The sequence below is a fragment of the Mauremys mutica genome, chromosome 3, assembly GCF_020497125.1.
Source record: "Mauremys mutica isolate MM-2020 ecotype Southern chromosome 3, ASM2049712v1, whole genome shotgun sequence".
In the NCBI taxonomy this organism is placed as follows: Eukaryota; Metazoa; Chordata; order Testudines; family Geoemydidae; genus Mauremys; species Mauremys mutica.
Window position 1 is genome coordinate 2,945,015 of NC_059074.1, and position 27,121 is coordinate 2,972,135.

General features: G+C 68.1%; 2 protein-coding genes across 4 annotated transcripts in view; both read right to left on the reverse strand.

Annotated features, from left to right (window-relative positions):
• The window catches only part of MPV17 (mitochondrial inner membrane protein MPV17), a 40,157-nt gene extending 35,786 nt beyond the window's left edge, over positions 1–4,371 (reverse strand). The window contains exon 1 of one of the 3 annotated variants that reach the window (XM_045008820.1): positions 4,304–4,371. The gene's annotated coding sequence lies outside the window, so the exon portion shown is untranslated. Of the gene's footprint in view, positions 1–2,479; positions 3,002–4,303 lie in introns of those variants that run through there. The other 2 variants (XM_045008819.1, XM_045008821.1) reach the window with 2 other exon arrangements.
• Positions 4,372–5,901: 1,530 nt separating this feature from the next.
• The window catches only part of CAD (carbamoyl-phosphate synthetase 2, aspartate transcarbamylase, and dihydroorotase), a 50,242-nt gene continuing 29,022 nt past the window's right edge, over positions 5,902–27,121 (reverse strand). The window contains exons 15-44 of the mRNA XM_045010264.1: positions 26,895–27,028; positions 26,538–26,650; positions 26,198–26,448; positions 25,379–25,625; positions 25,194–25,292; positions 24,722–24,946; positions 23,993–24,175; positions 23,199–23,417; positions 22,704–22,871; positions 22,433–22,615; positions 21,192–21,296; positions 19,925–20,173; positions 19,256–19,337; positions 18,464–18,630; positions 17,599–17,763; positions 15,149–15,280; positions 13,606–13,807; positions 12,663–12,853; positions 12,135–12,275; positions 11,869–11,964; positions 11,435–11,576; positions 9,948–9,992; positions 9,303–9,457; positions 9,132–9,206; positions 8,705–8,917; positions 7,930–8,055; positions 7,593–7,748; positions 7,409–7,510; positions 6,948–7,042; positions 5,902–6,850 (exon numbers count right to left, since the gene is read on the reverse strand). Coding sequence (XP_044866199.1) covers positions 6,748–6,850; positions 6,948–7,042; positions 7,409–7,510; positions 7,593–7,748; positions 7,930–8,055; positions 8,705–8,917; positions 9,132–9,206; positions 9,303–9,457; positions 9,948–9,992; positions 11,435–11,576; positions 11,869–11,964; positions 12,135–12,275; positions 12,663–12,853; positions 13,606–13,807; positions 15,149–15,280; positions 17,599–17,763; positions 18,464–18,630; positions 19,256–19,337; positions 19,925–20,173; positions 21,192–21,296; positions 22,433–22,615; positions 22,704–22,871; positions 23,199–23,417; positions 23,993–24,175; positions 24,722–24,946; positions 25,194–25,292; positions 25,379–25,625; positions 26,198–26,448; positions 26,538–26,650; positions 26,895–27,028 — 4,564 coding nt within the window. The 3' untranslated portion in view covers positions 5,902–6,747. The remainder of the gene's footprint in view (positions 6,851–6,947; positions 7,043–7,408; positions 7,511–7,592; positions 7,749–7,929; positions 8,056–8,704; positions 8,918–9,131; positions 9,207–9,302; positions 9,458–9,947; positions 9,993–11,434; positions 11,577–11,868; positions 11,965–12,134; positions 12,276–12,662; positions 12,854–13,605; positions 13,808–15,148; positions 15,281–17,598; positions 17,764–18,463; positions 18,631–19,255; positions 19,338–19,924; positions 20,174–21,191; positions 21,297–22,432; positions 22,616–22,703; positions 22,872–23,198; positions 23,418–23,992; positions 24,176–24,721; positions 24,947–25,193; positions 25,293–25,378; positions 25,626–26,197; positions 26,449–26,537; positions 26,651–26,894; positions 27,029–27,121) is intronic.

The window sequence follows — 27,121 nt, forward strand, 5'->3', positions numbered from 1 at the left end:
CAGAGACAAGGGACACCCAGAGCATGTGGGTGTCCCTGATCATCCTGGCTAATAGCCATTGATGGGCCTACCCTCCATGAACTCTTCTAATTCTTTTTGGAACCCGATTATAGTTTTGCCCTTCACAACATCCCCTGGCAATGAGTTCCTCAGGTTGACTGTCCACTGTATGAAGAAGTACTTCCTTTTGTTTTAAAACTGCTGTCTGTTAATTTCATTGGGTGACCCGTTGTTTTTTTTTTATTATGTAAAGGAGTAAATAACGCTTCCTTATTCACTTCCACATCATTCACGATTTTCTAGACCTCTATCATATCCCCTCTTAGTTGTCTCTTTTCCAAGCTGAAAAGTCCCAGTCTTATTAATCTCTCTGCACAATCTAAGGCTGTTCCATACCTTAATCATTTTTGTTGCCCGTCTCTGAACCTTTTAAAATTCAAATAAACCTTTTCTGAGATGTGGTGACCAGAACTGCAGGCAGTATTCAGCATGTGGGCGTACCATGGAAATATATAGTGGCACAATGATATTTTCTGTCTCATTATCTATCCCTTTCCTAATGGTTCCCAACATTCTGTTCACTTTTTTAGCTGCCGCTGCACATTGAGTGGATGTTTTCAGAGAACTATCCACAGTGACTCCAAGATCTCTTTCCTCAGTGCTAACAGGCAATCCCATTATTTTGTAAGTATAGCTGGGACTATGTTTTCCAATGTGCATTACTTTGCATTTATCAACATTAAATGTCATCTGCCAATTGGTTGCCCAGTGTCATGTTATTGACATAATCTGTAACTGTAGAGATCACTATTGCGACCACTGTTCTATATTTGCAGCAAATATTGTATAAAGGTTGTCGTGTAAGGGGTCTATGGAGAGGTTATGGGTTGCTGGTTACGATTATGCTGTCTGTGTGTGTGTATCATTTTTGTAGTTGACGTTATGAGTATTGGCTCTGTACTGTCTGTATTTCAAACTTCTGCTGTGCTTCTGGGTGACACCCAGACAAGTTGGTGTTAGCTCTGCCTAGCCTGCTTGATGGCCCATTAAGGACCATCAGCTACAACTGACCCATTGAGAGGAGGCAGATACGCCTTGTAACTCAGCAAAGTGCAGGGACTTGCCCATGTGACTCCAGACTCCATTTTGTTGTAATTTTCCACAGTAAGAACAAAGAGGTTCTTACACCTGGAAAAGACTATAAAACGCTGATGCCTCATCTCCATCTGGTCTTCAATCCTGCTTCATACCTCTGGAAGGACTTTGCTACACTGAAGCTCTGAACAAAGGACTGAAGGACCCATCCCATCGGGGGATGTTTGTACTCCAGAGACTTGATTTGAACCTGCAGTTTACTCCATCACTGCTACAAGCCTGAACCAAGAACTTTGCCATCACTGTATGTAATTGATTCCATTTAACCAATTCTAGCTCTCATCTAGATCTTTTTCCTTTTATGAATAAACCTTTAGATTTTAGATTCTATAGGATTGGCAACAGCGTGATTTGTGGGTAAGATCTGATTTGTATACTGATCTGGGTCTGGGGCTTGGTCCTTTGGGATCAAGAGAACCTTTTTTCTTTTATTGGGGTATTGGTTTTCATAACCATTTGTCCCCATAACAAGTGGCACTGGTGGTGATACTGGGAAACCAGAGTGTCTGAGGGAATTGTTTGTGTGACTTGTGCTTAAGTCAGTGGGGTAAAACCACAGTCCTCTTTGGCTGCCTGGTTTGGTTTGCCTTAGAGGTGGAAAAAACCCGGCTTTAAACAATTTATCCTGAATTGGCACTCTCAGTTGGGTCCCACCAGAACCAGCATCGTTACACCCAGTCACCCAGTTTTGTGAGATCCCTTTATTACTCTTCGCAGTATGCTTTGGATTTAACCGTCTTGAGTAGTTTTGAATCTTCTGCAAATTTTGCCACCTCATTGTTTACCTCTTTTCCCAGACCATTTATGAATATGTTGAACAGCCTTGGATCCAGTATAGATCCCTCCATCCTGAAAACTGACCATTTATTCCTATCCTTTGTTTTCTTTTAACTGGTTACTGATCCGTGAGAGAACCTTCCCTCTTATTCCATGACAGCTGACTCTGCCTAAGAGCCTTTGGTGAGAGACCGTGTCAAAGGCTTGCTGAAAGTCCAAGTTACACTATATCCCCTGGATCACCCTTGTGCAAAGAATTCGAATAGATCGGTGAGACGTGCTTTCCCTTTACAAAAGCCACGTTGACACTTCCCCAACAGATTGTGTTCATGTATGTGTCTGGTAATTCTGTTCTTTACTATAGTTTCAACCAATATGGGTCTAGTTGTCTCAAGTTAGGCAAAATAATTTGAAAATCTGGGCCCAGGTTTGCAATCCTGAGGTCTTTGATGCGAGCAAAAGGCACTACGCAGTATCAAATCAGTAACAAATGAAAAAAGATTCTGAATAATGCTACCAAAAAAAAAGTAATGAAAATGCTACTTACTAACTGATCCCTAGATTTAGGGCGGGGAAGGAATTTCCCCCAGCTCAGATTAGCAGAGACCCTGGGTGGTGGGGGATTCGCCTGGGGCCCAGGTCACTCGCTGGTTTGAACTTGTGTGAATGGTGGAGTCTCTGTCATGTGAAGTCTTTAAACCATGATTTGAGGATGTCAGTGACTCAGCCAGAGGCTCTGGGCCTATCACAGGAGTATGGGGGTGAGGTTCTGTGGCCTGCCATGTGTAGGAGGTCAGCCAAGATGATCACGATTGGCCCCGTCTGGCCCTAAAGTCTCTTGAGTCCAAGGGCTGTGGCTGCAGGCAACAAATCCACCCAGCGAGGCACCTGCCCAGGCTGGCAGAGATCGAATGAGAGCCGAAATGCCCTTAGCTGGTCTCTCCCCCTGCCCGCGTGCCCCAGTGCTGGGGCTGGGAGGGGGCAGACGAGAAGCCAGGGAAGAGGATTTTCTTTTCAAGCTCTTAATGGAAAAGTGTCCAGGCGACTGGCCTCAAACTGCACCCCCTGCCCTGAAGCACCTCACATGGGCCCAGAACAGACGCCTTCCCCCCCCCCCCCCAGCTGAAGGGCTGGCCCCAGGCAGTGCGGGGTGGCCAGACCTCGCCTGGTCTCTCCTCTCTGAGAGCACCAGCGCCTCCCAGGAAGGGGTGAGACCCCTCGTGCCTTGTGCAAGCTGAGCCCAGTGCTGGGCCCCAGGCGCTGCCCCATCTCCGGCACAGTCACCCAGCCGCCCCAGCACGCTGCCACTGGCGAAGGACACACGCGAGAGAAGCAGGGCCGCTCAGGGGAGGCACTTTCTGAGCGGTCCCGGTCTCTGGACGGTCTCAGGGGGTGGGGGTACTTGGGGGAGCTGGAACAGCGCAGGGAGGGCTGCAGACCCGGGGGTGTTGGGGCCAGCGCTGGGGAGAGCCCTGGGGCGCTGCGCTCAGCTACCAGCACCTCATTTCCAGCAGCCCCCCCAGCTCGCGGGGAGCTCGGAGACCAGCCCCACAGGCCCTGGCACTGAACGTGCTGCCCTGGCTGAGAGCCCCCCCAGGACCTAACCCCCCCACCGCCCCACGTGACCTGAGCCCCCCCAGGACCTAACCCCCCCACCGCCCCATGTGACCTGAGGCCCCCCCAGGACCTAACCCCCCCACCGCCCCACGTAACCCGAGCCCCCCCCCAGCACCTGCCCCCGACCCCCCCACGTGACCTGAGCCCCCTCCCAGGACCTGCCCCCGACCCCCCCCCCACCGCCCCACGTGACCCGAGCCCCCCCCAGGACCTAACCCCCCCACCGCCCCACGTAACCCGAGCCCCCCCCCAGCACCTGCCCCCGACCCCCCCACGTGACCTGAGCCCCCTCCCAGGACCTGCCCCCGACCCCCCCCCACCGCCCCACGTGACCCGAGCCCCCCCCAGGACCTAACCCCCCCACCGCCCCCCGCAACCCGCGCCCCCCCCCAGCACCTGCCCCCGACCCCCCCCCGTGACCTGAGCCCCCTCCCCGGACCTGCCCCCGACCCCCCCCCACCGCCCCACGTGACCCGAGCCCCCCCCAGGACCTAACCCCCCCACCGCCCCATGTGACCTGAGGCCCCCCCCAGGACCTAACCCCCCCACCGCCCCACGTGACCCGAGCCCCCCCCAGGACCTGCCCCCGACCCCCCCACCGCCCCACGTGACCTGAGCCTGCCCCGCCGGGACCTGACCCACGTGACCCCGCCACGCTAACCGACCCCCCGCCGGGTCCCCCGGTGAGAAAAACACGCGGGACCCGGGACAGGACGCGCGGTGACGTCATTAACACCGCCCATCCCCCCCGTACCTGTGCTTCCGCCTCCGGCCCGCCCCTCCGCAGCCTATTGGTGCAGTGGGAAGTGACGCCACACGCACTTCCGGTTATTCGGGCACTAGAGTCCGATAACTTCCGGTCACATGCACAGTTGGGCGGGATTTATTCACCACGTGACAAAGACCCACCTGCGGGCGGGGGGCTGAGCCGGGCACCCAACAGCCCCCCCCCGACCTGCCGGGGGGGTCCCGGGGGCTCCTGCCCCCCCCCCGGCAGAGTAACCCCCCTGGGGTGTGACGGGCCGTGGGGCTGGGCTCCCCCCCCCCCGGGGTGTGACCGGGCGGTGGGGCTGGGCTCCCCCCCCCCAGGCAGAGTAACCCCCCCCAGGGTGCGACCGGGCAGTGGGGCTGGGCTCCTGCCCCCCCCCGGCAGAGTAACCCCCCTGGGGTGTGACGGGCGGTGGGGCTGGGCTCCCCCCCCGGCAGAGTAATGCCCCCCCCAGGGTGTGACCGGGCAGTGGGGCTGGGCTCCCCCCCCCCCCCCCCCCGGGGTGTGAGGGGGGGGTGGGGCTGGCCGCCCCCCCCGCATTGTAACCCCCCCCCCCGGGGTGCGACCGGGCAGTGGGGCTGGGTTCCCCCCCCCCCCCCGGCAGAGTAACCCCCCCCAGGGTGCGACCGGGCGGTGGGGCTGGGCTCCCCCCCCGGGGAGTGACCGGGCGGTGGGGCTGGGCTCCCCCCCTGGGTAGCACTGAGCCCTTCTCCAGCCCTGCTCGTACCGCCCCCCCCCCCCCCGGGTCAGAGCACGGCTCCTTTACCCCCGAGCCGGGCCAGGGCCTGGAGCCAGGGCGAGCCAGACACCAGCCTCGGGGGACTGCCTGAGAGGAAGAAAATATCGACACACATGGAGGGGGGCGGCTGCCGGCAGAGCACAACCGCGCCCCCCCCCCCCCCCAACCGCAATGCGAAATATTGGGACAAGCTGCAGCCTGACCTCACATCGCTCAGGACACAGGCCAAACCCCTAACTCTGGGGCCAGTCGGACCCTACACGAGCTTGGAACCAGGCTGAGGCCCTGCGCCCCTCCCCGGGGACATCCCATGCAGGGCTCAGCCCCCCTGCCCCCATCTCGCCGCTGCCCAGAGCGGGTGGAGCTTGGGGCCTGTGACTGGGGACAACGGGGGGGGGGGTTACGGAGAGTGGCAGGAGCATCATCACTGGAGGACAATTACTAGCACCCAACCTCACTGCTCGACTGGCACCACGCCCAGGACTCCTGCCCATTGCCCCATGTTGGCCCTGGCCCACTCGCACCGCTGGGCTTGGGGGCCCTGTGGTGCGTAACCCCCGTTCACCGCTCCTTCCCCTTCACCCCGTTGCTTTTCTCCATCCATCCCTCTGTGACTAAACAGGGCCCTGCGCCGTGTCATTGCACTCGCGGCTTCGCTGCATTCACCCCAAGGGCTGGAACAGGAGTTTCCTGGCCGCGTTCCTGCACGTGCCTTTTCTTGGCCGGAGCTGGCTGCAGCACGAACTCACCCCCGGGCTCGCACTCAGGCCGAGCGTTCGAGCACCACCCAGCGGCGGCCGGCCTGGCCCACCGGCTCCTCCGCACAGACCACACGGGCAGGGGGTGCATCCAGCTCAGTTTATTAAACCCAAGGAAAGCCATTCAGTTCACAGTGGTGGGTGTAGAAAAGTCGCTGAACAGATGCCGCTCACCCCCCTCCCTTGCCATGGGGCCAGCAGGGCAGAACGTGCTCTGCCCCTCACTGTGCTCAAGGCCAGGCTCACACCCAGGGACACGGCTTGGGGGTGACCAAACTCCTGCTACAAGAGACGGGGGCTGCTCAGCAAGTGGAGGAAAGGGGGAGACCAGGGGAAAAGAGCCCCCTGACCCCTGTGACTGGGGCGCCACAGCCGCGGGGGGGGGGGGGCCGAGGAGGCCAGGGGGGGCCGGGGTTAGCTGGAGCCACAGAACATGCCCATGCTGGGAAGGGAGATTCTCCTGGGGGCGGGCTAGGAACCGTCACAATGAACCGTGGCCCAGGAGGGCCGGGGAACAGCCTGGACTCCACCAGCCGCCGAAGGGAGCCAGCCCCGGACCCCGGCTGGAGGAGGACAGGTACCCGGGAAGCCAGCAGGTGCCACCTCAACCCAGATACTAGGGAGCTTGGGAGCCCCAGAGTCTGGGGAAGGGGCAGCGCACCCCACATCACTCCCTCCCCACAGCACATGCAGGCTGATCTGCCCCTGGAATGATACAAGTATGACCCGTTCTGAGCCTCAACCAGCCAGCTGGCATGGCCCTGCCCGCTGCCCAGCCCCAGCCCCCTGGGGCAGAGGGAGGCCTTGCTCGGCGCAGGCCCTGTCGCATGGGGTAGGGGGAGGAGCCGGGTCCGTCCGTGGGTCCGTCCATCGCTAACCAGGTCTGGAGCCCGGGGGTTCCTGCCGCAGCTGGCACTGCCCAGGCGGGGGGCCTAGTACCTGCCGAGCACCGTGGCCAGCAGTGCCATCCGGATGTACATGCCGTTCTCAGCCTGGCGGAAGTAGGCTGCCCGGGGGTCCGAGTCCACCTCCACACTAGGGAGCAAGGGGAGAGTCACTGCTAGGAACTGGGGAGCCCCCCGCCGGGGGGAAGGGACCCCGGAGCCACAGCCCCCAGCCCAGCGCCCCTCACCTGATCTCATTGACACGAGGCAGCGGGTGCATGACCACCATCCTCTTCTTGGCCCTGGTCATGATGTGTGGGGTGAGGATGAACTGCCCGAAGCACTGGCCGGGGGGAGAGGCTGTTAGCACCCCAAGGATGGGCAGGACCACGGGCATCACTGCTCCTGCCTGGCACGGCCGCCCCAGCGCCCTACCGCTCCCGGGACCCCCACCTGGTCACCCCACTGGCCCCGGGGTCCAGGTGCCACACCCTCCCCCCACCTGGTCACCCCACTGCCCCCGTGGGCCGTGCCACCTCCCCCACCTGGTCACCCCCCACCCAGTCACCCCGCTCCATCCTTTGCAATCCCCTGGGCAGCAATGTAGGGGCCTAGAGGCACAGCAAGGCTGCCGCAGCCAAGCCAAGCCCCAGCCCAGGGCCAGAGCGGACGCAGCTCGCAGGCCCTGCGGGGCAGCGCCGACACTCACCGCCTCGTACTCCTGCACGGAGTCGAATCGCTCCTTCTGGATGCGGGTGACGTACAGCACGTCCGTGTCGGGGAGAGCCTCCTCGAGGCTGTCGAACTCCTCCTGGGGAGGGGAGGGGAGGGCGTTAGCGCGGGGCGGGGCAGGGGGCACCGTGGGGGCGGGGGCACCGTGGGGGCGGGCTCACCTGCTTGATGCCCTTGGAGGCGACGAAGTGGATGATGTCGGCGGGCATGCGGAGGTCGCGGGGCGTGACGTAGCGCAGGTTGACGCGGTACTGCGTCAGGAGACAGGCCAGCGAGTGCACCGTGCGGCCGTGCTTCAGGTCCCCCACCATGGTGATCTGGGGAGAGAGAGCCGCACCCTGGAGCCCGGCCAGCAGGGGGCAGCGCTCGCAGGGGACTCCCGGGGGGGGGGGGGGTCAGAGCCGAGACCCAGCGCAGCAAACCCCCCTTCCTCCTGCCCAGACAGGCCTGAGCCCCCAGCCTGGCACAGTGTGGGGGCGCCCGGCCCGGCCCCCTTACCGTCATGCCGTTAACGGTGCCGAGCTCCTCGCGGATGGTGAAGATGTCCAGCAGGGCCTGCGTGGGGTGCTCCCCGACGCCATCCCCGGCATTGATCACCGGCTTCCGGCAGTGCTTGGCAGCCAGCTGCAAACGAGACACGGGCTGGGCAGGGGGGGGGCACGGGGGGGGCCGAGTGTGGCCGCAACCCCTCCCCCCCCGCCCCTCGATCCACGGGGCCCAGCGCGGCCGCAACCCCCCTCCCCTCGATCCACGGGGCCCAGCGCGGCCGCAACCCCTCCCCCGCCCCCGATCCACGGGGCCCAGCGCGGCCGCAACCCATCCCCCCTCCCCTCGATCCACGGGGCCCAGCGCGGCCGCAACCCGTCCCCCCTCCCCCGATCCACGGGGCCCAGCGCGGCCGCAACCCCTCCCCCCTCCCCTCGATCCACAGGGCCCAGCGTGGCCCCAACCCCCCTCCCCCGCCCCTGATCCACGGGGCTCAGCGTGGCTGCAGCCCATCCCCCCTCCCCCGATCCACGGGGCCCAGCATGGCCGCAACCCCCCTCCCCTCGATCCACAGGGCCCAGCGTGGCCGCAACCCCCCTCCCCCGCCCCCGCTCCACGGGGCTCAGCGTGGCTGCAGCCCATCCCCCCGCCCCCAGGCACGGGTAGTCCATCTCCCTCCCACCCTACGGGGCTCAGCGGGGGGAAGGGGGGGGAAGCTCATGCCCAGCCACAACCCATCCCCCCCATTGCCTCCCTTGCTGGCCCCTGCTTCCCTGGGGCCCCTCACCTCCACAGCCCCCGGCTGGGGGTGGCGCAGCACCAGCACGTCCGCGTAGCAGCACATGGTCTGCACCGAGTCGGCCAGGGACTCGCCCTTCTGGGCCGAGGACATGGACTCGCAGAAGGCCAGGACGGAGCCCCCCAGGCGGTACATGGCCGCCGCGAAGGAGCTGCTGGTCCTGGTGCTCACCTCGTAGAACATGGAGGCCATGACCTTCCCCTGCAGGGGAGGGGAGACCGTGAGCATGGTGAGGCCCCCTCCACGGCAGGGCTCCGATCCCCCCAGCTCCCCCACAGGAAGGTCCCAATCCTCCACCCCAGCCCCCCAATCACAACCCCCCCCCCCCCAGCCCCCAGCCCGATCCTGCCCCGCAGTGAGGCCAGGATCCGCGTTTCCAGCCCTCCCCGCACAGTGCCCGGCCGGCCTGGCTCACCTTGAGGATGTCCAGGCTCCGCTCCTTCTGCACCAGCATGCGCAGGTTGTGCGCCACGTTGAAGAGGTGGGACATCTGGAATGAGAGCGCGTTCAGCCGGGGGCGCGTGCGTTCCCCAGCCCAGCCCTGTTCCCCGGGGAGAGCCCCCAGCCGCCCCTCCCTGCACACTACCTGCTCCTTGGTGAACTGCTTGACGGAGAGGACGTGCTGCCCGACGAGGGGGTGCAGCAGGGGGGAGGTCTGTGGGTGGGGCGCGCTCGGGGGCGACGTCTGTCTGGGCAGCAGCCCCGGCGGGTAGCAGCAGCTGTCCTGGGTCACAGCCAGATCTACAGCACCAAGCGCAGGCATCAGCGAGCGCCGGGGCCATGGGGCAGGAGGGAGACATCCCACCAGCCGCGTGGCAGGAGGGGCGGCTCTGCCCCCTACCCCTGCCCCATGGCACAGCCCGAGGCTCACACCCGCCCGCCCACCCCAGAGCATGGCCTGCAGCCCCCACCTGCCCAGCTCCTGGGGCTAAGCCAGGGGATGGCCCCGGCCCGGGGGGCGGGGGAGGCCAGTGGGGAGCTGCGTACACAGCCACTGATGGGGCAGTCACCAACCAGCCCGCAGCCTGGGGTTGGGGAGGGGGCCTTGCGACCCCTGAAGCACATTCCTGGGGACGGCAACAGCTGCCCTTGCCCCCGAGAGCAGCATCTGGCGACCCACGCCGGCCCCTGGGCAGATGGTTCAGACCATCTCTCCCTGGCCCTCGGGGCCCCAGCCTGGCCCCACCTCGCTGGACCTCGGTCCCCAGACCCCACGTGGGACGGGACAAACCTGGCTCGGTGGCCTTCTTGGTGACCTTTTCTCTCACGTCCTCGGCTGGCGACAGGCGTGTGGGAACACACAACACGGTTAGACATGCCGGCTGCGAGCACAGCACCACTCGGCCCCGGGGAGGCTCCCGGGCACCCTGGGGCCCCGCCCTTCTCTAGGCAGCGGGAGGGGGATGGGCTGGGCGCCCTGGGGACGCTGAAACCTGCCTGCTCTGGCCCAGCTGGCTCCATGCGGGACACAGTGCCGGGGGAGGGAGGGGGGCACCCAACAGAAACAGCACCAGGAAGAGCCCAGCCTGCCCGGGGGAGGGGAGCTGGGGGCCTGGCCCCACGCCCAGCAGGACACCCGCACAGGGGGCCGGCGCGGGAGCAGAGCGCTGGGACCCCCCTCGCTGCCCGGGGAGGGGAGCTGGGGGCCTTGCCCCACGCCCAGCAGGACACCCGCACAGGGGGCCGGCCCGGGAGCACAGCGCTGGGACCCCCCTCGCTGCCCGGGGAGGGGAGCTGGGGGGCTGGTCTCTCGCCCAGCAAGACACCCGCACAGGGGGCCGGCGCGGGAGCAGAGCGCTGGGACCCCCCTCGCTGCCCGGGGAGGGGAGCTGGGGGGCTGGCCCCACGCCCAGCAAGACACCCGCACAGGGGGCCGGCGCGGGAGCAGAGTGCTGGCACAGCGCTGGGACCCCCCTCGCTGCCCGGGGAGGGGAGCTGGGGGGCTGGCCCCACGCCCAGCAAGACACCCGCACAGGGGGCCGGCGCGGGAGCACAGCGCTGGGACCCCCCTCGCTGCCCAGGGAGGGGAGCTGGGGGGCTGGCCCCACGCCCAGCAAGACACCCGCCCAGGGGGCCGGCGCGGGAGCACAGCGCTGGGACCCCCCTCGCTGCCCGGGGAGGGGAGCTGGGGGGCTGGCCCCACGCCCAGCAAGACACCCGCACAGGGGGCCGGCGCGGGAGCAGAGTGCTGGCACAGCGCTGGGACCCCCCTCGCTGCCCGGGGAGGGGAGCTGGGGGGCTGGTCCCACGCCCAGCAAGACACGCGCACAGGGGGCCGGCGCGGGAGCAGAGCGCTGGGACCCCCCTCGCTGCCCGGGGAGGGGAGTCCGGGAGGTGCCGGGGGCAGAGCTCAGTCAGGGATGGAGGCACAAACTGCCCCATCTCTGCCACCTCCCCCAGGGCACCAGTGGGGAGGCCTGGATCCCGTGGGAGGGTGGGGGGCAGGAACAGGAGCTTCAGTATGAGCAGCTGGCACTGGGCGGCGCTGAGACACCCCCCCCTCCAGCTGGAGCCCATCCCCCCTCCCAAGGACACCCTGGGGCTGGGGGGGCGACACACACACTCATTGGCTGCTGCTCAGGTCACTCCGGGCAGGCTCCGCCCCAGCACATTCCATGTGGCTCCAGGGGAGGGGCTGGATTCGCACAGGGGCCTCAGCCAGAGCCCTGGGGCGGGGAAGCGCCTGGCCCCGCTGCTCCAGCCCCACATGTGCCTCACCTGGCAGGCCGGGGTCCGAGGCCCGGTGGATGCGGGGTGGCAGGTGGAAGCGCCCGTCTCCCACGGGCCCCGCTCGCCGGGGGCTGGACGCTCGGCTACGCAGGGTCTCGCTCTGCACCGTGTGCCGGGGGCGCTCGGGGGTCTGCAACGCCGTGGGGTGGTGAGGAGGGGTCAGTGCTGCTGGCACTGGGCATGGGGAATGCCCCCCGGCACTGCCCTGCCCCGCCCGTCCCCGTCCCCCCCCCACACCTCCCCCCACACTGCCAGACCCCCAATCCCACATGCTGCTTCCTCCCGGCGCCCTGGCCATTCCGTGCCCCCACTCCAGCCCCACGCCCATCACCAGGCAGACAGGATCAGGGCACTGGCAGGCTCCTCCCCCGCACAGGGAGATGTGAGTGACAGCCTGGCAGCCCCCCCCCCCCCACACATACCTTCAGAGTCTCCTTGGCTGGGGCAGGAGGCGGCACAGCCACTGCCCCCGTGGGCCATTTCCTCACGTCCTGGCCGTAGCCAGGGGGCACCAGCACCTGCAGGACACAGACACTCAGTGGGGAGGGAGCCGAGACTCGGGCTGAGATGGGGGGAGGTCGTGGGGGGCTGGGCTCCGCACCAGCTGACTCGCCCCACCCCTCACTCAGCAGCACAGCCCAGTGTTTCAGGTCACCCCCGAGGCGCCCCCCCCCCCCGCAGCCCTTACCTGCCCGTCGATGTAGGCAACCTCCCCACGCAGGATCACCCTCCGCACCGTCCCCTTCACCTTCATGCCCTCAAACGGCGTCCACTGGCACTTGCTGAAGGCCATGTGGCTGGGGACGATCCACTCGTGCTCCAGGTCCACCTGGCCGGGGGGCAGAGCCGAGTCAGGCTGGGGTTGGGAGCTGGCCCAGGGACAGTGGGTGGCACATCAGGGTTGGGTCTGGGCTCTGGCTGGCAGCTCGTTGGGGTGGAGCTGGGCTCTGGTGTCTGGCAGCTGTTCAGGGTGGGGCTGGGCCCGGGGAGGGCAGGCAGCGCATTGGGGCCAGGCCCAGGAGGGCGGATGGGGCAGGGCAGGTGGCGGGGCAGGGGGGCAGCAGCACCACGCCAGGCCCAGGCTCCGGCTGGGCTCTCGTGTCTGGCAGCTGTTCGGCAGGGCCCAGCCATTTGCTCCTCAGCTCCCCCGGAGTCCCCAGGGCCCAGGCCAGCGCCGTTCCCAGGGGGCGCGACCCCCCACTGGGCACACCCCCACCTCGATGTAGGTGTCGTCCTGCGCGGGCAGGGAGAAGATCTTGCGGGGGTTCTCGTAGAGGCGCTTGACCACATCCTCGATGGCGAGGCGCCCCTCGGAGACGGCCGTCAGCAGCAGGGGCAGCATGGTCTCCAGGCCGGGGTAGCCCGGGGCTGGCTCCTTCCCTTGCTTCTCCTCCATCGTATGGGGAGCTATGGGCACAAAGGAGGTGCTCAGGGGGCCCTGCCCCTCCTCCCCCGCAGGGAGGGCTCCATGGGGTGAGGCTGAGGGACCTGGGGCAAGCCCCACGCTCTCACTGCACGTGTGAACCCCCTGCAGGGCCAGCTCCCCCCAGTGCCCGGCCTGGAGCGAGAGGCCAGCCAGGCCCCTGCCCAGACGTCCACCAGCTCCGTCGGCATCAGCTGGGAGGGACCAACGGACTCACTTGGTACTGGCCCAAGGTGCCGGGTCCCACTACCCACTCCTCAAGTGGGGACAGGCCCCGGGTCCCATTCCTCGCCCCCTCCCGCCCCCCCAGCCAGCCAGTCCCCTGCCCTGGGGCGGGATGGGAGCCAGTGCCCCAGAGCGGGGACAGGCCCGGTGCCCCATTCCCCACCCCCAAGCCAGTCCCCTGCCCTGGGGCGGGATGGGAGCCGGTGCCCCCTAGTGGGGAAAGGCCCCATGTCCCAGTCCCTGCCCCAACCAATGCCCGTCCTGGGGCAGGATGGGAGCCGGTGCCCCAGAGCAGGGACAGGCCCTGTGCCCCATTCCCCACCCCCAAGCCAGTCCCCTGCCCTGGGGCGGGATGGGAGCCGGTGCCCCCTAGTGGGGAAAGGCCCCATGTCCCAGTCCCTGCCCCAACCAATGCCCGTCCTGGGGCCAGGGCCAGGCCCTGGATCCCAGGTCCCACGGGTGCCAGGACACTCCAGCTGGTGCCCCAGCGCTCTCGAACGGCCCCCCTCACCGTGGTCTGTGGCGAAGCAGTCGATGGTGTCCATGTTCTCCCACAGCGCCTCCAGGTCCTCACGGGTGCCCAGCATGGGCCGTACCTGGGCGCGCCCCTCCCCGATGCGGCCAATGTCGTCCTGGCACAGGAAGAGGTGGTGCGGCGCCACCTCACACGTCACCTGGATGCCCTTCTGCTTGGCAGCCTTGATGATCAGGATCTGCAGGCCAGGCTGAGGGTGAGACACCGTCCCCCATCCCAACCCCCACATCCCAGATCCTCCTCCTCCATCCTCCCTGCAACCAAGTTGGGGATTTTCTTAGTGTTTTGCATGAACACAGTGCGTGCCTCAGTTTCCCTGGGTGCTGCATGTGTTGCGAGGGGGTGGAAGGGGGGTTGCAGAGGACCAGGTGTGACCTTGCCTAGCAGCCGGGACCCCAGACACAGCCTGGGGACCCAGTGACTGGTGACCCGGGCAGCTTGGGAGCCAGGTGGTTCTGGCCAGTGGGAGAACAATGGGCTGAGGAGAGAGGGGCCCGGGGACCTGCCCAGCAGGGGGGGGGGGGGGGAGGCTCAGGCGGCCTGTTTGCCTGGGACCGAAGACAAAGGACAGGGGAGGAGCTGGTGGGGGAGGGGATATAGGGGGCTCAGCTGGCAGGAGGGGAGAGCAGCCAGAGCCCCCCTGGATGTTCTGGGCTGACACTGGCCAGGCCTGAGACCTGCCTGGACTGGGCTCCTGTGCTACCCTGGCTGAGAGTCCCTGCAGGCGGGGGGAGGACACGTTGCTCCCTGGGAGGGGGTTCCCTGAGGGGAGGGGGTTCCACGGCTGAGGTACGGTCCCAGGAGGCGCAGGGCCTGAGGGCCGACCCTCGGCAAGAGAGCCACCTTCCCGGAAGGCTGTCACGCTGGGGGGTTCCTCCGGGGCCACACGGAGCCGAGAGAACGCACCAGTCCTGTGAGTCCGTGACCCCCCCACCCCACAGGGCCCAGGCCGAGGGGAGACGGGGCCCCCCATGGCCCAGGCGCGCTGCGTTTCGCTCAGCGTTTGCCACCCCCACATTAACACACAGGTTTCGGGGGTTCCCGGCGGGGCCCAGCGGCTCTGCAGTGAGCTGGGAGTCGCTAGGTAACCCGCCCAGCCAGCGCCAGAGCCCTCTGGGGCTTTCCCCAGGCCGGGGCTACACGACGACACCGGGTCGGTTTAACTCCATCACGAGGGGTGGAAATACCACCCCACCCCACCCCACCCCGGCGCACTGTCGAGTCCCTGCAGCCGCTGGGGGCGGACTGCCGAGCCCGTGGGGGGCGCCGGCACGGGAGCACGGCAGGTACCCAGCCGGGGCTTTGCAGGGCAGATGAGGAGCCATGGGGCAGGTTGGGGCGGGGGGGGGGGGGGTGTTTCTGGGAGCTCACAAAAGCCAATTCACACTGAGGTTCATCGTGCTGCTAAGACCTACCTCTGCCCAACCGGGCCTTTTCCTACAACCTCTCCCGGCCCCCCAGCGCACCCCCCAGCCCCCCAGCTCCGAGGACGACACTGCCCCCACCCAGGTCGCCCCACCTCCTCCTTGCGTGCCACGTGGCAGATGTGCACAGGGCGCTGGTACAGCTGGGCCACCATGAGAATCGCCGCCACCGTCTGCTTCTCCGCGTGCGCCACGATGGGCAGGTGCCTCGGCCACTGCTCGAAGTGCTGGGGGGAGAGAGCAGTGCTGGGGGAACCGACAGCTGTACCAGGGGACGGGGACAGGACAGACGGACAGCAATGCCGGGGGCAGAGCACAGCTTGGGGAGGGGGAGGGGGACGGGACAGGACAGACTGGCGGGACACGGGGGGGAGGGTTTGAGGGGGCAGAGCACAGCACACGGGGACAGGACAGCGGTGCTGGGGGAGGGTCGGGGGGGCACAGCACATGGGGACAGGACAGCAGGACAGTGGTGCTGGGGGAGGGTCAGGGGGGCACAGCACACGGGGACAGGACAGCGGTGCTGGGGGAGGGTCGGGGGGGCACAGCACACGGGGACAGGACAGTGGTGCTGGGGGAGGGTCGGGGGGGCACAGCACACGGGGACAGGACAGCAGGACAGTGGTGCTGGGGGAGGGTCAGGGGGGCACAGCACACGGGGACAGGACAGTGGTGATGGGGGAGGGTCGGGGGGGCACAGCACAGCACCTGGGGACAGGACAGCAGGACAGCGGTGCTGGGGGAGGGTCGGGGGGGGCACAGCACATGGGGACAGGACAGCGGTGCTGGGGGAGGGTCGGGGGGGCACAGCACACGGGGACAGGACAACGGTGCTGGGGGAGGGTCGGGGGGGCACAGCACACGGGGACAGGACAGAGGGACAGCGGTGCTGGGGGAGGGTCGGGGGGGCACAGCACACGGGGACAGGACAGAGGGACAGCGGTGCTGGGGGAGGGTCGGGGGGGCACAGCACACGGGGACAGGACAGACGAGCTGGGGGAGGGACAGGGGGTCACAGCACACCAGGAAAGGTCAGCGGGTATGGGGGAGGGTCGGGGGCGCACAGCACACGGGGACAGGACAGCGGTGCTGGGGGAGGGTCGGGGGGGCACAGCACAGCACACGGGGACAGGACAGCGGTGCTGGGGGAGGGTCGGGGGGCCCCAGCACAGCACACGGGGACAGGACAGCGGTGCTGGGGGAGGGTCGGGGGGGCACAGCACAGCACACGGGGACAGGACAGCGGTGCTGGGGGAGGGTCGGGGGGCACAGCACAGCACACGGGGACAGGACAGCGGTGCTGGGGGAGGGTCGGGGGGGCACAGCACACGGGGACAGGACAGAGGGACAGCGGTGCTGGGGGAGGGTCGGGGGGCACAGCACACGGGGACAGGACAGAGGTGCTGGGGGAGGGTCAGGGGGGCACAGCACACGGGGACAGGACAGCGGTGCTGGGGGAGGGTCGGGGGGGCACAGCACACGGGGACAGGACAGCGGTGCTGGGGGGGGGTCGGGGGGGCACAGCACAGCACACGGGGACAGGACAGCGGTGCTGGGGGAGGGTCGGGGGGGCACAGCACACGGGGACAGGACAGCGGTGCTGGGGGAGGGTCGGGGGGGCACAGCACACGGGGACAGGACAGCGGTGCTGGGGGAGGGTCGGGGGGGCACAGCACACGGGGACAGGACAGCGGTGCTGGGGGAGGGTCGGGGGGGCACAGCACACGGGGACAGGACAGCGGTGCTGGGGGAGGGTCGGGGGGGCACAGCACAGCACAGCACAGGGGGACAGGACAGCAGGACAGCGGTGCTGGGGGAGGGTCGGGGGGGCACAGCACACGGGGACAGGACAGCGGTGCGGGGGGAGGGACGGGGGGGCACAGCACACGGGGACAGGACAGCAGTGCTGGGGGGAGGGTCGGGGGGCACAGCACACGGGGACAGGACAGAGGGACAGCGGTGCTGGGGGAGGGTCGGGGGGGCACAGCACACGGGGACAGGACAGCGGTGCTGGGGGAGGGTCGGGGGGGCACAGCACACGGGGACAGGACAGCAGTGCTGGGGGGAGGGTCGGGGGGCACAGCACACGGGGACAGGACAGAGGGACAGCAGTGCTGGGGGGAGGGTCGGGGGGCACAGCACACGGGGACAGGACAGCGGTGCTGGGGGAGGGTCGGGGGGCACAGCACACGGGGACAGGACAGCGGTGCTGGGGGAGGGTCGGGGGGGCACAGCACACGGGGACAGGACAGCGGTGCTGGGGGAGGGTCGGGGGGGCACAGCACACGGGGACAGGACAGCGGTGCTGGGGGAGGGTCGGGGGGGCACAGCACAGCACACGGGGACAGGACAGCGGTGCTGGGGGAGGGTCGGGGGGGCACAGCACAGCACACGGGGACAGGACAGCGGCTGCAATGCAGGCTGGGGGAGGAGGGCGTCCCCACTGCAGATGCAGAGGGCAGGCTGGGCCCTCAGTCCCCGGTGGGCGCTGTGCTGCTGGCACCAGGAACGGGGCTGGACCCCCAGCCCTTCCCGCAGGACCCACCTCCATCCACAGCGAGACGTTGTCCATCTTGAGCTCGGAGAAGGTGTCGTTCAGGTACATCTTGAGCCCGGCAGCTGTGCCGGCCACGGGGCCCAGGGAGCCGGCGTTGTCGGACGTGGCCCCCAGGTACAGGGCGAAGTCACAGCGCGCGCCCGCCTCCGCCAGCTGCAGGGAGACAGGCCCACGATGGGGTGCCAAGTCGGGCCTGGGCCAGCATGTGGATCGGCCCCCTGAGCCCGCAGCTCCCCCACAGGGCCCCCCAGCACAGGCGCCATCCCCAGATCCTCCAGCAGCTGCAGGGCCCACATGGCCCATACGACATTCCCCAGGGGGCTGAGGCAGGCCTGGCGCTGCCAGCTCCATGCCCGGGAGTGTCTCTGAGTGGCACCTGCCAGGGCAGGGAGGGTGCGTGGGCTGGGGTGTCGGGGGGACTCTGTGTGGCACCTCAGGGGGGCCGGCCAAGGGGGGGCCCTGCGCAGCCCCTCAGGGGACTGGCCGGGGCGGGGAGTCTCTGCACAGCAGCTCAGGGGGCTGACTGGCCGGGGGGGGGTCTCTTCACAGCAGCTCAGGGGGCCGACTGGCCGGGGGGGGGGGGGTCTCTGCACAGCAGCTCAGGGGGGCTTGAGGGGGCTGTCAAGGGGGGTCTCTGCACAGCAGCTATGGGGACTGGCTGGGGGGGGTCTCTGCACAGCAGCTCAGGGGGCCAGCAAGGGGGGTCTCTGCACAGCAGCTATGGGGACTGGCTTGGGGGGTCTCTGCACAGCAGCTCAGCGGGCCGGCAAGGGGGGTCTCTGCACAGCAGCTCGGGGGGCCGGCAAAGGGGGTCTCTGCCCAGCAGCTATGGGGAGGGGGCAGGGGCATTCACCTTCTGCACCAGGGCAAAGGAGCTGGCGTCGACAACGGCGGGGCGGGTGTTGGGCATGGCACACACCATGGTGACGCCCCCTGCCAGGGCGGCCGCTGTGCCCGAGGCGAAGTCCTCCTTGTGGGTGCCGCCCGGCTCCCGCATGTGCACGTGCACGTCGACCAGCCCTGGGGGGGAGAGGGGTCAGGGCAGGGGCCGCTGGCCTCAGGACTCGACGGGGGCGGGGGCAGGCCCAGGGGCCAGCGTGAACCCGGACAGTCCTGCTTCTCGCGGTTTGTCCGCTGGCCGGTACGGCCGCCCCCTCGCACGCACCGTACGCCGGGGTCACGCCATCCTGCAAGTACCAGAACGCCGGGTACCCGGGACGCCTTAGTACCAGCCTAGGGAATGGTGCCCGTGAGCAGCCCGAGCCCGGCCGGCTTGGAGCCCCCACTCCATGGCGCAGGGACGCGGTGGGGATCCCAGGGGGCCGAGCAGCACCAGTCAGGCCACACAGCCGCCCCCCAGGGCAGGACGGGCCCGAATCTGCCGGAGCCCACAGGCGGGGCCCAGTCCCCGGCCGACAGGGCCCTGGCTGCGCAGCTGCTTCAGGCCAGGGACTCTCACTGACTGGGGGGGCGCAGACGCCTCCCCTCCCCACCCGGATTTACCCTGGGCTCCCTGCGGGGGGAGAGGGGGGGAACCACACACACACACACACACACACACACACGCTGCTGCCCCTCCCCACTGCTTCCCTGCCAGGGGAAGAGCCCCCAGCCGCCCGCTCCTCTTGCCGGGAGCCCCTAGTACCTGGCAGGCGGATGAGCTTCTGGGAGGTCATGCAGTCCACGTGCATCTTCAGCGGGGGGGCCGTCCCGATCTGGCCCAGGGCCTGCGGGGGAGGCAGTGCAGCTGGGGAGGGGGGAGACCCAGCCGAGGGGGGCAGGGGGCTGGGACAGGACAGCTGGGGCTGGGCTTCCCCCCCACTGCCCTTTCCCCAGGGCCCAGAGCCCCACAGCCCCCTGGGGCCAGGACACACTCGTCTGGACAATCAGTGCCTCTCCGGGAGCCCCCATGACAGGCAGCCTCCCCCCACCAGTGTCGTGCCCCCAGCTGGCCAGTCCCCTCGCACCCCCACCAGCCAGGCAGCCCCCCCCCCCCCCACCAGCAGCCACGCCGCTCCCCAGCTGGCCAGTCCCCTCGCACCCCCAACAGCCAGGCAGCCCCCCACCCCACCAGCAGCCAGGCCAGTCCCCTCGCACCCCCAACAGTCAGGCAGCCCCCCCTGCCCCCACCAGCAGCCACGCCGCTCCCCAGCTGGCCAGTCCCCTCGCACCCCCAACAGCCAGGCAGCCCCCCCCCCCCACCAGCAGCCACGCCGCTCCCCACCTGGCCAGTCCCCGCCCCCACCCCCCCTCCCCACCTGGCCAGTCCCTGCCCCCACCCAGCCCCTCCCCAGCTGGCCAGCCCCCACGCCACCTCCACGAAGAGCTTGGTGCACTTGATGTCGATGATGAGGGGCACGGAGTAGTCGACGGCCAGGCGCCGGGTGCGGTAGCCCTTGGTGACGAAGGACGAGAGCCGGCGCCCCCCGGCGTTGCGCATGGAGAGGTTAATGACCAGTTCAAAGTGGTTCTCGGCCAAGTAGTCCATGATGCTGCGCTGTGTCTCCTTGGCCCCGGCCTCGCTGCCGTCCGCCTCCTCGAAGTGCCAGTCCACAGCCATCACCTGCCCGGCGGGAACCAGAGCCCCACTGCCGTGACCTGGGCATGGACTGGGGCAGGAGTGGCCCTGCTCCTGGGCCCAGCCCAGACTGGGGGCGGGGCATTTCCTAGCTCCGGGGACCAGGGGGTGGATGGGGGGGGGCAGAGGAGGAGTGGCCCTGCTCCCGGGCCCAGCCCAGACTGGGGGCAGGACGGGGGTTTCCTAGCTCCAGGGACCCGGGGGTGGATGGGGGGCAGAGGAGGAGCCGCCCTGCTCCTGGGGCCCAGCCCAGACTGGGGGCGGGGCGGGGGGTTTCCTAGCTCCGGGGACCCGGGGGTGGAGGGGGGGGGGCAGAGGAGGAGCCGCCCTGCTCCCGGGGCGCAGCCCAGACGGGGGGCGGGGCGGGGGGTTTCCTAGCTCCGGGGACCCGGGGGTGGATGGGGGGGGGGCAGAGGAGGAGTGGCCCTGCTCCCGGGCCCAGCCCAGACTGGGGGCGGGGCGGGGGTTTCCTAGCTCCGGGGACCCGGGGGTGGAGGGGGGGCGGCAGAGGAGGAGCCGCCCTGCTCCCGGGGCCCAGCCCAGACGGGGGGCGGGGCGGGGGGTTTCCTAGCTCCGGGGACCCGGGGGTGGATGGGGGGGGGGCAGAGGAGGAGTGGCCCTGCTCCCGGGCCCAGCCCAGACTGGGGGCGGGGCGGGGGGTTTCCTGGCTCCGGGGACCCGGGGGTGGATGGGGGGGGGCAGAGGAGGAGTGGCCCTGCTCCCGGGCCCAGCCCAGACTGGGGGCGGGGCGGGGGGTTTCCTAGCTCCGGGGACCCGGGGGTGGATGGGGGGGGGGCAGAGGAGGAGTGGCCCTGCTCCCGGGCGAAGCACAGACTGGGGGCGGGGCGGGGGGTTTCCTGGCTCCGGGGACAGACCGGGAGACAAGGGAATGGTGGCCCTGCTCCCAGGACCCAGCATGGAAGGGGGGTCACCCCGTGCTGGTAACCCAGGCACTGGCCGTGCGGCACCAGCAGCCCTCCCCTCCCCCGCCCCGGCCCGGTACCTGGACGCCGTGCTCGGTGTAGAAGTCGGCAGTGCCCAGGCTGGCGTACAGCTTGTAGCCCAGGCTCTCCAGCGTGCGCACTGTCGGCAGCAGCTCGCTCTTGTTCTGCAAAGCCACCCGAGGGGTCAGAGCAGGCCAGGCCTGGGCAGCCCAGCACCCCCCCGCCCCAGGGCCCCTCCACCCGCATGGCCCCGCTGTACTGAGCTGTCACTAGGAGCGAGGCTTCCTGGGCCTGTTCGCAGACTTGTGTCCCAGGCCGCTGCGGGAATTGTTAGAAAGGCTTTTCTGAGTCCTGTACATGCCTCAGTTTCCCCCGTGTGCGGCACTGTTCCCCCGCGGGTGGGAGGTCTGGGGGCTCTGGGGCAGGTGAAGACACAGGTGTGGATGGCGCCTGGCGGCCTAGGTCCCAGCTCCATGCAGCTCTCGAGAAGACAAGGGCAGATCCCATGGCCGGGACGCAGACACCTGGCGACCAGCGACCCAGAGAGACGTGGTCCTGCCTCTCCGCAGGGGGCTGAGCCCCATCCCCCGGCTCGGGGACAAAGGCCTGGGGGGGGGGTTAAGTGTGGGCTGTGGGGAGCAGCCCGGGAGTCTGACAAAGGAGATCGGACGGACGGGGGGGACAGAGCTTGAACCACGGGGGTCACTGCAGCTGGGCTGGGCTGTAACCATCAGTCAGGTCTCTGGGCCGCCCGAGGGGCTGCCTGGGCCGTGCGCCAGGTGACCAATAAACCCGCCTGGTTTCACAGCGCTGGGTGAGTGTCCCTGCAGGCGCTGGGCGAGGGGCACTGATCCCTGAGGAGAGGACACGTCCCCCCAGGCTCTGTCCCGGAGCTCCCGGGGTGGGGCAGGGGGGCTGCAGCCCCAGGGGCCCAGTCTCACGCTGGGGGAAGAGTGAGACCCCCAGGGGGTCCTTGGTCACTGCAGGCCCCTCCCAGGGACTGTTCCCAGGCTGGGGCCTAGCCCGGCCCTGGGGGTCCATGACAGAGGTGCCTGCCTGTCACCAGTGTGACCAGGGACCTGGACCCGGTCAGTGTGTGAGGAGTCAGCCTAGAGCAAGGTGCAGGGGTTGGGTCTCTGCCTCAGGAGCAGCCTGCTTCGTCTCCCGCTGCTTTTGGCTGCTGCATGAGCGTTCTGGATTCTAAGACGAAGTCGCGTTGCGCTGCAGCCATCCAGCGCGAGGATTTAACCTTCGCATTCAGCGTCTCTGAGCATGTGCTGCGGCCCCGCCCCGCCCTCACCTTGTAGCTGCCGATGGTCAGCAGGATGTTCTTCTTGGGGATCTTAAAGCCGGTGCTCAGCATGGCTTTCAGGTAGGCCTCACAGCGGTTCTCCCCAAAGCAGGCCACCTCGCCCGTGCTGGTCATCTCCACGCCCAGCACCACGTCCGCCCCCGCCAGCCGCGAGAAGGAGAACTGGGGAACCTGGGGGTGCAGAGGGCAGGGTGGGCTCAGCAAGCCAGACAGCCACGGCCACTGCATCCACCCCATCCACCGCTCCCCAGACGCTCACCTTGACTCCGACGACCCCAGTGCCTGTCATCAGCCCCACCGACTCCATCTCCTCGCCCATGATCACCTGGGTGGCCAGGGCCACCATGTCCACCCCCAGCGTCTTGGAGACGAAGGGGAAGGAGCGGGAGACGCGCACGTTGCACTCGATCACCTTCAGCTGGTCGTCCTGCAGACAGACAGGAGTGTGGGGTGACCCATCCTGGCGCCTGGAGACCTGAACCCGCCCTGCCCAGCCTGGCTAGCAGCCCGATGGACCTATCCTCCGGGATCAGAACGGCCACGCTGGGTCACAGCAAAGGTTCCTCTAGCCCGGTGTCCCGTCTTCCCAGGGTGGCCAATGCACGCTGCTCCCGCACTCAGCTCTGGCCTGGAGGGGACGTGGGCCCGGCTGCAGGAGACGCTGCAGAGCCCAAAGCTGTCAGCAGGGGAAGGGGCCCCCCCGCCCCTCCCCCCATCACTCAGGGCATTGAGGCTGACTGCCCCACGGCGGTACCTTGGCGATGAGCTGCAGGTTGAAAGGCCCCGTGACCAGCAGCTCCTGCCCGATGGCGTGAACAATGGCCTGGATCCGCTCCAGGGTCTTGGGCGTGATGTCCTGGGGCGGCGTCACCAGCGTGGCATCCCCCGAGTGCACGCCCGCGTTCTCCACATGCTCCGAGATGGCAATGGCCACCACCGCGCCGTCGCAGGCCACGGCGTCCACGTCGATCTCCTGGGGGGGGGGGGGAACGGACCAGACCGGACCCCTGAGCGATCCCTGCCCCCACTGCACCAGGGTGCGCCCCCCCCCCCGCCCGCTCTCCCTGCCGGTACTGCCCTCCCCACTCCAACCCCCCCGTGCACAGACCGCACCACAGTGTGTCCCAACCCAGCCCCTGCCTGTCGGTACCACTACCCCCACCCAGCCCCTGCGTGCCCCCCCGGCCAGTACCACCCCCCCACACGCACACAGTGCCTGCCTGCCCTCCCCAGCCCCTCTGTGCCATTACCACCCCCTTCCTACCCAGCCCCCCCACTTGAAACCTGAGTGATCCCCATCTGCCAGGCAGCGCCTGACCCGACCCCACCCCTCCGGGCACTATCCAGCCCCCGCAGCATGAAGAGCCAGACAGGCAGCCTGCCCAGGCTGGAGCCGCGGAGAGTCGGGCGTCTCTGCCAGCGTGACCTGGGGCCGGGCCCCGGCAGAGAGGTGGGGGTGTTCAGGGCCCCCCAGCGAAGCTCTGCCAGCAGCTGCCAGGAAGTGGCCCCCTGTGGCCGACCCCCCCACGGAGCCGGGCCCACGCTGACCTTGGCCTCCTGGATGAACTTGGAAATGACGACGGGCTGCTCCTTGGACACGGCCACGGCATTGCACAGGAACTTCTCCAGGTCGCTGTCGGAGTAGGCCACGTTCATGGCGGCCCCGCTCAGCACGTAGGAGGGGCGCACCACGCACGGGTAGCCCACCTTGCAGCAGAACTGCTTGGCCGACTGTGGGCAGAGAGACAGGCTGGGCAACCCGCCCCCGCCCCCTGGCATGCACGGGGGGGGGAGCTGGGCCGGGCAACCCGCCCCTGCCCCCTGGCATGCACGGGGGGGGGGGGGGAAGCTGGGCCGGGCAACCCCGCCCCACGGCCTGCCCAGCGGGGAGCTGGGCCAGGCAACCAACCCCCCGCCCCATGGCATGCCTGGGGGGGGAGCCGGTCCGCCCAAAACCCTCCCCTGCCCCACAGCCTGCCTGGGGGAGAGCCGGGCCAGGCAACCCCGCCCCCGCCCCACGGCCCGCCCAGCGGGGAGCTGGAACAGGCAACCCACCCCTGCCCCATGGCATGCACGGGAGGGGGAGGGGGGCGCACCTGGGCGGGCAACTCCTCCCTTGCCCCACAGGATACTCGGGGCAAGTAACCCCTCCCCTCCCCATGGCACATGCAGGGGGCACTTGGCAGCCCCTCCGCTGCTCACCCCACACCACACACACACAGGCCCCACAGCACACATGGAGAGGAGGTCTGCAGCCCCTCCCACAGCCCCGCTCACCTCCATGTCGGAGAGCTCCTTCCAGAGGGGCTGGCTGATGCCGATGGTGTCCAGCAGGCGGGAGAACTTGAACCGGTTCTCGGCCGAGTCGATGGCCTCGGGGGAGGTGCCCAGGATGCGGCACTGCTGCCGGTGCAGCGCCATGGCGATGTTGTTGGGCAGCTGCCCCCCCATGGACAGGATCACGCCCTCGGGGCTCTCCAGCTCGTAGATATCCATCACCACCTGCCGGGGCCAGGGGACAGTGCAGCCGGCGGGCGGGGAGCCGGGGCAGGCCCCCCCAGGGCACGGGCCGCGATGGCACAGGCACCCAGCCAGACGGGCCCCTCCCGGCTGCACACCCCGCTCCTTCCCCCCAGCGGCACGGGTCCACCCCCCCCCGCATGGCAGTCCGGCCAGCACAGGCATCAGGGCCGCTCCCCCTGGCCACCTGGGCCCCCCCGGCCCCAGCCCGAGGCCCTGGCAGGCTCACCTCGAAGGAGATCTCGTCGAAGTAGAGGCGGTCGCACATGTCGTAGTCGGTGCTCACTGTCTCCGGGTTGTAGTTCACCATGATGGTCTTGTAGCCCATCTGTAAGAGAGGGGAGCCCTGAGCCGGCGAGGCCAGCGTGGGGGCACGGGGAGCCCAGGCCAGCCCGCCCCGCCCCGCCCGCTGACCTTGCGCAGCTCCTGGATGCAGCCCACGGCGCACCAGTCGAACTCCACGCTGCTGCCGATGCGGTAGACGCCGGAGCCGATCACCATGACGTGGGGCTCGCGGAAGGCCAGGTCATGCTCCGTCCCGTTGTACGTCAGGTACAGGTAGTTGGTCTGCGCCGGCCACTCTGCCGCCACCGTGTCGATCTGCTTCACCACGGGCAGGATCTTCAGATCGTGCCGCATCTTCCTGACGGCCAGCTCCGTGCTGCAGGGAGGGCAGGGCTGAGAGCAGGGAGAGACGCCCCCCAACACGCGGGGACCCCAGCACGCACGGCTGCACCGCGCCAGCACATCCGGGGCAGCAGCTTTCTCCTTTCTGAACACCGGACGCTGCAGCAGGAGCCCTGCCCCCCACTGTCTCCCCTCCCACCCGGCTCCCACTCTCCCCCTCCAGCCCCACCCCCACTCACTCCCCTCCAGGCCGTCCCCCCCCCACAGCTCTCTCCCTTCCCCCTTCTTCCACACTCCACCCTCTCCACCTCCCTCCGCCCCAGCAGCTGGGCTCCCTCTGCTCCTGACCTGGGACAGGCGCTGCAGCCTGAGGCAGGGGCTGGTGCAGGTTGATGACCCAGCACCACCGGTAACCGGACTTTTGGTGTCCGGTCAGAACATCGGCCCGGACACTGTACAGGTCCCGTTTCGACTGGCCACCTGGCACGCCCAGCTGAGCCTGCCAAGCAGGCTGCAGTGCATGCTGGGAGCTATCAGCTCCGTCCCACTCAGAGAAGCAGCTGCTGGATGTCGCCATCACGCCCTGTGCCCGGCACCGGGCATTACCTGAGCACGGCCAAGGCCACCTGCTTGTCGGAGAAGCCCAGCTGCTTGGCTTTCTTGAGCACGTCAGGGGGCATGGAGCTCTGCCCCTCGCGGTAGGACTCCAGCCGCACCGCGTGGTCCGTGATGTTCTTCATCTTGTGCAGGAACCAGCGGTCGATCTTGGTCAGCTCGTAGAGCCGCTCAATCGGGTAGCCGGCTCGCAGGGCGGCCGCCAGCACGAAGATCCGTTTGTCAGTGGGCGTCTCCAGCTCCTGCCAGGAGGGAGCAGCTCAGCCAGGATCCGGGAGAGACCCCAGCCTGGATTTCGTGCTCCCCAGAGCCCCCCCGGCCCCCCACTCACCACGTCGGAGGCTGGCTTCACGGTGTGGTCAAAGCCTACGCAGTTCTCATCCACCATGCGCAGCGCCTTCTGGAAGGCCTCCTCGAAGTTCCGCCCGATGGCCATGACCTCCCCTGCGGGAGGAGAGGGGACACAGTGAGCGGCCTGGCCCGGCCGGGGGAGGCAGGCGCTATGCTGGGGCTGGCCAAGGCCCGGCCTCTGCGAGGGGGCAGCCCCATGTCGGGAAGGGAGGGAGGGAAGCCCCCTCTGCACAGCCGGAGTCGGGAAGGCCGGGGGGAGCCGCCCTGGGTCAGGGCGCGGGGTCCCAGGTGCCCCTGGCCAGCTCGGGAAGCGCAGGGGTCCGGCTGGGCCACGCACCCACACTCTTCATGGAGCTGCCAATCTTGGTGCTGACCCGCAGGAACTTGCTGAGGTCCCAGCGCGGGATCTTCACCACGCAGTAATCCAGGCTGGGCTCGAAGTTGGCCGTGGTGGAGTTGGTGACAGAGTTCCTGGGGGTTAGGGGACAGAGCAGGTTCAGCCCCCAGTTCCCAGCCGCGGGCACCCCAGGGGCCACCCAGGAGAGGGCAAACCCCCGGGGGGCC